The sequence below is a fragment of the Myxocyprinus asiaticus genome, chromosome 5 (assembly GCF_019703515.2).
Source record: "Myxocyprinus asiaticus isolate MX2 ecotype Aquarium Trade chromosome 5, UBuf_Myxa_2, whole genome shotgun sequence".
Lineage (NCBI taxonomy): Eukaryota > Metazoa > Chordata > Actinopteri > Cypriniformes > Catostomidae > Myxocyprinus > Myxocyprinus asiaticus.
Genome location: NC_059348.1, coordinates 48,598,298 through 48,610,912, shown reverse-complemented (window position 1 = coordinate 48,610,912; position 12,615 = coordinate 48,598,298). Strand labels below are relative to the sequence as shown.

The window sequence follows — 12,615 nt, the reverse complement described above, 5'->3', positions numbered from 1 at the left end:
TATAAGAGTTATAAACAAGTATACATCTTCAGACCATTATAAGAAATGTTATGATTATGGGTGGAAATGGCAGGGTTTAAGACAATTCACTATGTTTAGGCAGGAAACACATTCAACAAGTGCACTATTTAACATTAGATTAAAAATGTACTTTTAGGATCAACATGATATTTATACACAAGGCAAATCACTGTGCTTCATGCAGGTCCTGCATTTCTGAGAGAAGACACCTCAAGTTTCTTCAAAACATGCATGGTAAATTACTTTATCTACACATTTATAAAACATTCTGTTTTGTAACTTTAAGGAATATGTCATTAAAAAATAAAAATATAATAATAATAATAATAATAATAATAATATATATATATATATATATATATATATATATATATATATATATATATATATATATATATAATATCACCTGACATGTCTGTGTTCAATGAAATGAGGGGCTGAAGTGGGTGTGGCCTTTTGTCTGGGGGTGGAGCAGTCCTTTCAGGAAGCAAAGCCGCATGGGACACAGTGCCACCAATTGGTAAGATAAATATCACTTTTTAACATGTTTAAATTGAAATAACTTATATATATATATATATATATATATATATATATATATATATACATTATATACATATATATATATATATATATATATATATATATATATATATATATATATATATATATATATATATATGTATATAATGCATGTGCATGAGTATGTAAAGAAGTATGTTTGATTGTTTAAAGACTTATTTTGTTTTTATTTATATACTAAAACTGTTTTTTGGTTTGTTGCCTCAGGGCAACATTGTGCAGTTAGACCACTTTTGTTCGGGCAATATTATGCTAAAGTGTGGAGATGTGCTTGGATGCATAATTAGGACCATATGGTTCATTCAAGTCCTCCTGGGAAGTTCCTTTTTACGAGCTCGGAAGTCATAATTACGGCATAATGTGCATTCAAGTGATTTTGGTCGGTAAAAATTATGCACTGGGCAATTTCATATTTCTTTCTTTTTTCCCCACTTACTGACAAATACAGGAAGCTTTTTAGCGCTACTGCACCAACATGAAGAGCAAAGAATGCGCATTATGTGTGTAAATGATGAATTATGTTTTTTATTATTCTTAGCTGCCACAGAGAATGATGGGAAATGTAGATTGGTCGCTCAAGCCTATCAGCTCATAAACTGGCTAAATGAGTCGTGTTTTCTGGCAAACTTTATCTCTCTTCTTCATTAACAGTACACAAAATGCGTACAAACTACATCGTACTGTCAACATTCACAAATAAATTTATCATGATTGAAAATGGTTTGCTTCCGCCATTGATTCCAACTCGTAATTACGACTTTGTGGTGGCGTTCATGTGTGTTCAACTCGTAAATACAATCTTTCTGACATGAATTGAATGCACCAATAGTCAATGTTTTTACTTTACTATCTACTGATACTTACAGGAAATAGACACAAGAACATTTTATGGGTGGAAGGAACATGATCGAGCAGTTAGGGTCATACCCTCTGACAGTGAGGACAGTGAGCTTGAGGAGAGTAATGATGAGGACAGTAAGCTTGAGGAGAGTCAGAAAGAGTGGATCCCTGAATCAGGTTTGAGAGACAGTTAGGAGCTCAGGGGTCAGATAGGGATCAGTCAGCAAAGTAACGTGTGTGTGCACGTGTGTGTGCACATGTGTGTGTGGTGTGTGTGTTTGTTTGCATGCGTGGATGATGAAGGGTATATGACACATTCAAATTTGTGCTTCCTGCTTTCTTTTTTAGGAGAATGCCTAATGCCTATTGTCTGTTGACAATGAGACTGAGTCTGAGGATGGAGATTGATGTCCCATGCCTACCCCGGTGGAGAATGCCCCACAATGCATACTTCAAAGCTTACCCAGAATGGCAGGGCCTGCTTCCAAGATCTGATGATATCATGTCCCCCCTCCAGTACTTCAAGCAGTTTTTCCTCAGAAGACATTCTAGAAGTTATTGTAGGGCAGTCAAATCTATATGTGATACAATGTAACGCAAACAAGCCGCTTAACCTCACTACAAAAGAATTTGAGCAGTTCCTGGGTATTGTGGTGTACATGTCATTGTTTGGTTTACCAGGCACCTGCATGTTTTGGAACAAAGCATGCTGAGTGTCCCAAGTAGCTGACACTATGATACTTAATAGATGGGAGGCCATCAAAAAATCCCTGCACTTCAGTAACAATGAAGAGAGACAGGAGGAAAATGATGATCCACTCCACAAGATCCGACCACTGGTCACTCATCTAACCTCAAAACTGACGTCAATCCCAATGGGTGAGAAGCTGGCTGTTGATGAGCAAGCAGATTGTCCCATTCAAGGGAAGAAATAGATTGAAGCAATAACTGCCATCAAAATCAAAGAAATGGGGCTACAAGATATTCGTCTTGGCTGGCTCTGATGGTGTCCCGCACAACTTAGAAATCTACATAGGGAGAGTTGTACAACCCCCTGAGCTAGCAGATGTGGGAGCAAGTGGCAATGTTGTCCTCCGCATGGCCCATCCTATACACAAGCAAGAGAACTACAAGCTTTTCTTCGACAACTGGTTTACGAGTGTCCCTCTTGTGCTTACACTGGCTCAGCAGGGAATTCACTGCACTGGTACTGTTCGTGGCAACAGACTACCAGATGTCAGCTTGATGTGCAACGCTGAGCTGAAGAGAGCAGGACGTGGATCTTTTGAACAGAAGATGGCCATGTTTGGAAAAACCACCTTGCACATTGTAAAGTGGTACGATAACCACTCAGTGACCCTTCTGAGTGATTACACTGGAGCCCACCCAGTCACTGAGGTTGACAGGTGGGCTCGCTAGCGAAAGATGATCACCAAAGTCCCCTGTCCTGCTGTGGTGAAAGAATACAACAAGAATATGGGTGGGGTGGATCTACTTGACTCACTGACTGCACTGTACCGGAACAAAATCAGATCAAAGAAGTGGTACCACCGGCTGGTGTTCCACTTACTGGATATGATCATCGTGACCACCTGGCTGCTCTACCGAAGAGATTGTGAAGGCACTGGCATGAGAAAGAAGGAACATATGAAGCTGTATACCTTCAAGTCACACATCTCTGAAGGCCTATGCAAAAGTGGAAAGAGCCTGGAGCCCAAGAAAGGTCGTCCCAGTTCCACAATTGCTGGTGAGTACGAGGAGAAGAGGAGAAAAGGACCCACTGCCCCAATTCCAGTCCCTGTTGTGCAAATGGATGCCACAGCCCACTGGATGATTATGGCTGAAAAGAAGGGGACATGCAAGGTACCAGGGTGCACAGGTACACCAAAAGCTAAGTGCCGGAAATGTGATATCCACCTCTGTTTCACATCCACCAGCAACTGCTTTCTGAGGTTTCACACAGAATAGGAAATCAGAGTATGCTTTGTCAAAAAGAGAAGCACTGATTCAAACAATAACCAATAACCCCCCCACAAATACACACACACACACACACACACACACACAGTCATTTGGATGTTGGTTTATATGTTTATATGAAATGTGAGAAACATTTATACATGAGGTGTTAGTTGTAATTAGTAGTAGTTTGTTTATTTGATTGTTTGATGTTTGTGATTGGTTGGAACCATTTGTGGTTGATGTTTGTCAAAATAAAACTTTTTGCATATATTGCTTGTTTTTCTTATTCCACTTATCATATGTACTATAGAAAACCTTAGTGTTTCAGTACCCTCATAGCACATCGTTGCTCTGAGGCAACAAACCAATATCTGGTTTGGGGGGGGGACATTTTATGATGGATATATTATCAGGGACCCCCAAGCTCCCAAAAAATGGGGTAAAAAGTCATGCCATAGAGGGATATATATATATATATATATATATATATATATATATATATATATATATATATATATATATATATTTTTTTTTTCTTCTGCCATTTACTCACCCTCAAATAGTTCCAAGCCCATAAGACATTTTTCAAATGGAGATATTTTAAAGAATGTTGCAATCACTGATTGCCATTCAGTAATAGTTGATAGTGGATCACTTTAAAACTCAAAGCACCCCAAAGTGTCAAAATTACTCAATTTGGCTTGTGCATCATACAGTAAGTCTTCTGAAGGCATGCAACCACTTTGTATCATGAACAAGATACAAGATCACTTTAAATTCAAATAATTGATAAACTCTGTGTACAAAGCCCAGTTCAATTGCGGTAACTGCTTCAATAACATCCAACCTTATTTGTTATTGCTTGTCTTATCCAATGCCATGACACCAGAACCAATGATATTTGAAGTTGTTGACATGTTGCCTGTCACCATATTGAATTGTGTTGTGTGTACTGGAGTTGCTCTTTGATTTGAGAAATTCAGTTTATTTACCTCACAAAGTAAAAGTATGGCTTCTGGCTTCAGAAGACTTAAAATACTGCACGATTAATATTGACTACTTTTACTCTAGTTTTATGGTGTGTGTTTTTTTCTCGTGAATCTTGACAGCTGTGAATCACTTTTCACTCATATGGTGAAAAGAAATCAAAAGAATAAAAAATATTTTGTTTTTCATGGAGAAATTAAGTAATTTAGGTCTGAAACAATGTGAGGGTGAGTAAATATTGATATAATTTTCATTTCTGTGTGAACTATTCTTTTAAGTGGGCATTATTTAATTTAAAACAGATTTTACTCAATGGTATTTTCACCCTTTTCTCATTTCTGCATTTAAGGCTTAAGATTCAGAAGAGCCAGATGTTGGTGTTTCAGCTGTTGCCCTGTTAGCAGCCATCAGAGAACTCACAGATCCTGCAATTCACTATAATCTGGTCAGAATCTCTGTTGTTCTCAAAAAATGAAGTAATTACCTACCTGCCAGGGCTTTCGGATGGATTTCGGAACTTTTGGACTAATCTATGCATTGGATCCAAGTTACCCAAAAGAGATGGCCAACCTTTTTTCAATTTCACTTGTTATTTGAAATTACACAGAGACTGCAGTGTGAAACAGTTATTCCCCAGCTTCTTTTGTAGCAGTTGCTGTATCCAATTAAATGTAGTACACTTCTGAAATCTTAAATTAGAAGCTGCTAGAGTTTCTAAGACCAAAGTCATTTTCAGAGTTTAAAGAAATATTCTGGATTCAATACAAATTAAGCTCAATTGACAGCATTTGTTGCTTAATGTTGATTACCACAAAACATAATTTCAACTTAGTATAGTAATAAGAATAATAAATTATTTTTAGAAATGAATTGCTTTTTATAACATTCTAATTTTAATGTATTTAAAGCCTTCAAAAATGTAACACATTGGCTTTCATTATAAATGTCTCATTGTAGCCTCAATTTTTGCAGTTGTTTTTTTTTTTTTTTTTTTGTGGTAATCAACATTATGCTATTAATGCTGTCGAGCATAACTTGTATTGAACCCAGACTATTCATTTAAAGTAAAGTGTAAAAGACAGGTGCTTTTAAAAGGGTTAAAGTTAAAGGAGGTGCAAAACCAGTGCAGCTGTAGACAATTTATCCTAGGTAACTATACTGCTGCTGAGTTTGTTTTTTTATGACTTGTCTCTTGTCAGCATGCCTTCATGTTATTCTTTAGATATATGACTGAGCTAGTTGCTTGCCTGTCAGTTATCTTAAATGTTCATGTTGTGCCTCATGTTTTATAAATATCGTACTCCTTGTCTTTTTACATTACATTTTCAGGATATGATCACTGTATGTAGTTTGCTTTTTTGTTGTAAAATTATTATGTTTAAGTTGCAAAATATTATTTTTTAAGTTAGGTAAACTTAAAAAAACTTCATTTTTAAAGTTGTTTAAGTATTTCAGTTAAGTTTGCAGTACTTTAAACTTTGAGTTGTAGTTAATTAAAATTAATAAATGTATAAACACATATTTTGATTAGAGAAAAATCACAGTTTTAATTGTATAGTCCTTCAGAAAAAGAAGTTATCCATACTTTAGATTTTTAAGTTTTGAAATTTTTTGAGTTAGTAGAATTTATCCGGGTTTATAGTGCATACAATGCAAGAGAATTGGGGGGAAAAAATGACAAAAAAGTTGTCCATATAAGTAAGGTGCTATATATTAAAGTGTTCTAAAGCTACACAATAGCTTTGTGTGAGGAACAGTCCGAAATTTAAACTGTTACAGTATTTGCTGAATGACAAAATATGCACTTTTAGGTGAACCATTTCTTTTAAAGAAGAAATAACTACTCAAAAAATAGATTATCTCCTCTTCATTTGTGCAATCAATCACCTCTGGGGGCTTATTAACCCTGAATAATGAAATCTTGCATTTGTAATTCTTTGAGGCTGCACGGATAACAATCTGTTTAAAAACTCATCAAAAACACTGCTGTTGTGAATATTAACTAACTGCAGTGTTGAGTGACATAAATTAGCATGATTTAAAAAATCAACAAGAGCTCTTTAAAATAAGCAGAACAAACAATCTCAAATTCTTTTCATGATTTCTTAAAGACTTTCACCAGTCTTAACAAGGGTGCCTTAAAGAGATTGTGACCAAGCAATAGGGCTGAAACAATTTGACAACGTCGACAATAAAAAATTGTCATAAAAAGTTTTCGTTGTCGAATAGTCGTTTGATCTCATTTAACGTAACATGAGATCACATTAATCTCTAATGATGACGCACGAGAGCAGCACTGCAGTTCGCGTCTGACTCTCTAAACTTTCCAAACAGCTTCAGGTGATGTAGATCGCAAAGTATGAGGGAGTTATAATGCAAAAATACAAAATAAGTAAATACAGATGCACTCTCGTTGTGGAATAAGTGGAGCCGGAGCTACCGCTCCACTGAAGTAAAACTTGCATGTCAAGCATCTTTAAAGGAAATACCCCGGCGTTACATCTTAAATGCAGTTATATTTAATGCGTTATAGCTTTATTAAAGTTCAAATAATATGGAAGCAAATCATGTGAATAACTACAAACTCCGAAACTGCCATTTCTCTGTGCGGAGTTGCACGAATGTCCTGATCTAAGGGGGAGAGATTGAAACTGCACCAGACTGAGGCACACTCTGTCGCGGGGATGCTCAACCCTCGAGCGTGCATGCTTAATGCAGCTAGATTATAACGTGATGGCTCGTGACTTATTGAATCATAATATATGTGTCACTGTGCATTTCTAATCGTGAAGAAAATTGGCAATACACAGCTTTAATCATAAGAGAGAGTTTGTTTTTTTGTGAGTTAAAGATGGATTGAAGTGAACAGAAAGGTGAGAGAGGGTAGTCTTCACCCCAATATACACTGCAACAAAATACATTATTGATTTGTTTATGTGTTGGCATGTTTTCCAATATAAATATCTAAAACTCCTTTAAAACAACATTCATTTTCTTTAGCAGCTATACTGCAGAAGAAAAAATTGTTATCTGAGAATTTTGAATATAATGTCACAAATACAAATATTTTAAAATAACTAAAAATCCTTTAAAAAAAGATGCATTCACCTGAGAAGAAGCATATAAGATATTTAGACTTGCTTTTAGAGAATAGAACTTGAATATAAGTATATTTTGTCTTTACTGCACTTGCAGAAGTATAACCAAGTGAAAAAAAAAAAATACACTTCTATACAAAATACACTTATATTTAAGATACATTCTCTTAAAGCAAGTCTAAATATCTTATATGTTGCTTCTCAAGTAAGTGTATCTTGTTTTAAGGGTTTTTAGACAATTTCAAAAACACTTGATAACAATAGGATTTTTGCAGTGAATTTCTTTACTGAATTAAACTTAATAAAAAGCATTTTTTTCCCTTTAATTCAGTGAATGTCATTTAGAGGTATTTTTAAAAGATGATTTTGTCCCCATTATTATTAGTAAGCACGTTTAATACAACCTTTTAAGTCAGGGCAAAAACTGAATAATCGGTTAAGAGCTAATGATTAATTGTTCAATTGTATAATCATTAGATTAATTGATTATAAAAATAATCGTTAGTTTCAGCCCTACCAAGCAATTTTGTAAAAAAAAAAAAAAAAAAAAAAAAAGAAACTGCTAAGTGTGGATATGTTTGGAATGGAATACTAGCGGATAGATTACCACATTCTGTGTGGAATATACTGTGCACTGCCTACTATTCTTTAAAAATAGTATGTGTAACAGTGCAGTATGCAATGACAACCTGGTCTCATGATAAGCTGTAATAGAGATGGCGAAATAAAGATGGTAAGAAATAAAAAAAAATTTGGCTTGTACAAAAATTTACAACTTTTGCTCCCATAGAAATAAATAAATAAACCAACGAACAATGTTGTAACGATTTTTCCAAGTTTAACCTCTAACCCAAACAAAATCAGTTTTTGCCTTTGTGCTGGTGGCAGAATGACCCATCCATCCCTCTCGTTGCTACTCCGCCTCTGTGGGCCGTCCTTCAGCCAGGCACAATGGAAGTGGGCAGGATAGAGGAAGGGCGTAATTTAATAGGCCACATTTGGGAAGCAGGTGATGGGGTGCAACTGAGGGGAATGGAGCCTCATAACCGCTGTTATTAAAACGTGCAACGCACCTCTCCTCTGGGAGCTGGCTTCTATCTCCAAAAGTGCATGCAAGCTGGCATCCTCACAGGTCCAGGAATGGAGCGGGTAGAGTTGTGGCAGAACTAGATGCAACGCCGGACCCGCACCTCAGACCAAAATAGATGTGACGCAGGACACTGGAGCACGCATCTTGGCCGATGGGCCAGGAAGCCGGGCCACCATACCCCTCAAGTGCCGAGGCTTCAGGGAAGCTTAGCAGCTCAAAAGTGGCCGCCACCACCCTTCACGTCCCGGACACAGGAGGGGAGCATATGCGGCCACCAAACCCTACCTCTAAAGCCTGGATCAACACCTTCAGACACTCCCTCAACCTACTCAGAGCCCTGCTGCAATGCGAGGACATTGTTTGGACACTTTCCCCTTTTTCCATCTAGGAGTGGGCTACTCCTGCTATCAGTAAAATGGGGATTATGGATAGTCCTATGGATATCTATGGATAGATAGATGGTGTACAAAGTAGGAGGGCCTGCCAGGGCAGACAGACACAGCTCTCAGCAGGTCCTCTGTGAGCTGTAAGACAGCATTGGCAGGAGGCAGGTGCTACCCCCTCCCCAAACCAGCAAAGCAATCTGTCCTGCAGAAGGGAGGCGCCTGTTTTACACACATGCATGGTCACACAAACAGGGGGACGGGGCTGGTGTCAAATCAGTCCTTCTGTTAATGGACCATAGAAGACATATACACACACGCAACCTCAAACATCCTTCAGTGAGCATGACACGGCTGGCTGTGGCAAAGTGCCACTTCCCCCAACCAGGTGGCACATGCCTCCTCTTCTTGCAGAATGGCAATACCACCTGGTAAGACCTTTGAAACTCAACTTAACCCCATAAAAACCCATAAATAGAAACATATTTGATTAATTTTAGGGGTTTATTTGGTGCTGGGGAAAGTTCATTTTAAAAGTAACATTATGAAGTTACTGCTAACAACAATAATCGGATTACATTGTAACATTTATGCAATGTTAGATTTTACAACACATTAGTTTGAAATACAAATTCTGGTTTACCCCTTGGCATGATGACAGCAAAGGTTAAAGGGATAGTTCACCCAAAAATGAAAATTCTTTCATAATTTACTCACCCTCATGCCATCTGAGATGTGAATTACTTTCTATCTTCTGCTGAACTAAAATGAAGATTTTTAGAAGAATATTTCAGCTCTGTAGGTCCATACAAGACAAGTGAATGGGTGCCAAAATGTTGACTATGCAAAATGCACTTAAAGGTATCATAAAAGTAATCCATACGACTCCAATGGTTTAATCCACACCTTCAGAAGTGATATTATAGGTTTGGGTGAGAAACAGATCAATATTTAAGTCTTTTTTTTGCTAGAAATTATTTTCTCTGCCCAGTAGAGGGCGGTATGCACAGAGTTTGAATCCCAAAACACAAGAAAAATGCAAAAGTGATCTGTTTCTCACCCACATGGATTTAACCACTGGAGTATTTTGGATAACTTTTATGCTGACTTGTGGGATTTTTGAGCTACAAAAGTCTGGCACACATTCACTTGCATTGTATGGATCAAAAGAGCTTAGAAATTTTCTAACATTTTTTATTTGAGCTCAGCAGATGAAAGAAAGTCATACACATCACGGCTGACATGAGGTTGAACTATCCCTTTAAGGTTTGGCTCTAAATAAATAATTAAAAGAAAATAGAGATAGAACTTTAACACACATACTTATTTGGAAAAGTAACTTTGGTACTATATAACCTGATTGGGTAGTTGTCCATGTCATATAACATGTCCATGAACTTGTATAAATTTATTGACTTTATTATTTTTAAATCAAGATTGTTAAAATTAGGGCTGTCAATCGCTAAAATTTTTTTCCATAGAATTAATTTCATGATATGCTGATTAATAAATCGAATTAATCACATTTAATACATATTTGTTGAGAAAGCCTATCAAATGACAGTAATTCAATAAATGAAAAATTAAATAATGGTAAATATATATTAAAAAAACAATATAATTAAAATGCATTACATCATTGTGGCAGACAATGTTCAATAAAATGTTTATTTCCATTTTATTGAACATAAGCCTATCATTTGCAATTGAATATTCAGTCTGTCCAAAATAGATTTTTTTATAAGGTCCTGTCTATGAACGCATTAATGTGCACATGTGTCAGACGTATGCTTTTGGTGCATCTTATTTTGGTTGCGTCACGTCATAAACACAGAGTTTTAAGGTCACTGCGTCAAGTTAAATGTAGTTTGAAACGTAGAAAAATACGTCTTGAGTTCCCTGCATTCAGAATTTTGCTCCATCCAGCTGTTACCCTAGTTAAAATTTTGATTCATGAATAAGATTTTTTTTTATCCATCTATATATATTATATTATATATCAGGTGCTTTGACTTTTTTCTATTTATTGCATTCGCTAGTTCATTGAAAATGGTCCTGCGTTGTGACATTGAATGTTTTAAAGGTACAAATATTTCATGTAGTTTCTCAGTTAATATGGTCATAAAAACTGCATGCATAGTAATTATAAATTAATTTGTAAAATGCTGTTCAAAATAGTTTTAGATGGAGTTTAGTATACCATACAGCAGAATATGTAAACTTCCCAAAGTATTTCAAGTCAACAACCTCATTACTTAAAGGGGTCATGACATGAGCAATCAAACTGTCATTGCTCTTTTGACATATAAGAGGTCACTTTACTTAATTAAAAAACAAATAAATTAATAAATATAAGTTTCAGAACTCAAAACTTACCCCTCACTGCAAAAAAAGCATTTGTTGAAACCAAGCTGCCAAAACGACTCGTTGTCTACTCCATCCACATTATGATGTCACACTGTTATATACATTTACATCTAACCACGTCCACAACAACACATCAATGCCCACTGCACCTTATCACTTCCGTAATCCCACCCAGCAGGGGTGAGCAGTGAGATGGTAAAGAGAGAGCAGGTCAGTCAAGAGCAGAGAGCCAATCATAACAGTGGGCGTTTACTGTCAAGTCTTAAAAGAGAAGCAGCACCAAAACCAAGTGTTTTTGACAGAGGGTCAAATATATTATTGTTTTTGTGTGTGTATGTTTGTGTGTGTGCAAACAAAAAAAAAAAAAAAAAAAACTGTACTAATATTATAATAAACCTTAAGAAAAATATAAAATTATTAAAAAGGAATGTCATGACCACTTTAAATGTTACTTGTAATGCATTACCCAAAACAATGGCTCTAAGATTCTTTCTGTGGATTGGAGTCTTAGAGATGGCACTCTATGAGCTATGAGTTAGATTCTGTATTCATGGCAGCACAGCAAGATCGCCACATTGAGAACTCGAAATTGAATTCATTCAGCTGAAACAAAAGCTTGTATTGGTCTTGTGTATGGTTTCATATCTTTTTAATAACTGCAGTGCTTTCATACTGAATGATAGATTTTACAATGTGCTACACTTACACTATATGGCCAAAAGTTTGTGGACACCATATGTGCTTGATGAACATTTGATTTCAAAACCTTAGGCATCAATTTACCCCTTTGCTGAAATAACAGCCACTCTTTTGGGAAGGCTTTCCACTATACTGTATGTAGTAACATGGCTGCATGGATTTGCTCTCATTCAGACACAAGACTATCAGTGAGATCAGGAACTGATGTTGGTCGATGGGGCCTAACTTACAATTGCTGTTCCAGTTCACCCCAAAAGTGATCAGTGGGGTTCAGGTCTGGGCTTTGTGCAGGCCAGTCAATTTCTTCCATGCCAGACACAGTAAACCATTTCTTTATGGACCTCACTTTGTTCGCAGGGGCATTGTCATGCTGGAACAGAAAAGGGCTATCCCCAAACAGTTGCCACAAATTTGGAAGCACACAAGGGGGTGTCCACAAACTTTTGGCCATATAGTGTACTTTATAATGCTAAAATTTCCAAAGAAATATTTAGCCAAATTCACAGAAAATAAATCAAATTAAGAAATGATTAGGGAAGGACTTTCTTAAAATGTCTTACATCTGTGCAAATCACGGCAAACCACA

At 36.4% G+C, this 12,615-nt stretch overlaps 2 protein-coding genes across 2 annotated transcripts in view; one reads left to right on the top strand and one right to left on the bottom strand.

The window, feature by feature from the left end:
* Positions 1–12,615, bottom strand: part of LOC127441099 (ephrin type-B receptor 1-B-like) — a 421,097-nt gene that overhangs the window by 57,153 nt on the left and 351,329 nt on the right. The gene's annotated exons all lie outside the window — the stretch shown is intronic.
* LOC127441115 (piggyBac transposable element-derived protein 4-like) lies at positions 448–3,623 on the top strand. The gene is made up of 2 exons (XM_051698322.1): positions 448–541; positions 1,792–3,623. Exon 2 carries the CDS (start codon positions 2,869–2,871, stop codon positions 3,409–3,411), a length of 543 nt encoding a protein of 180 aa, XP_051554282.1. The 5' UTR covers positions 448–541; positions 1,792–2,868; the 3' UTR covers positions 3,412–3,623.

Coding starts and splice junctions, on each gene's coding strand:
- LOC127441115 (XM_051698322.1), top strand. CDS start 2,869: ATGATCACCAAAGTCCCCTGTCCTGCTGTGGTGAAAGAATACAACAAG.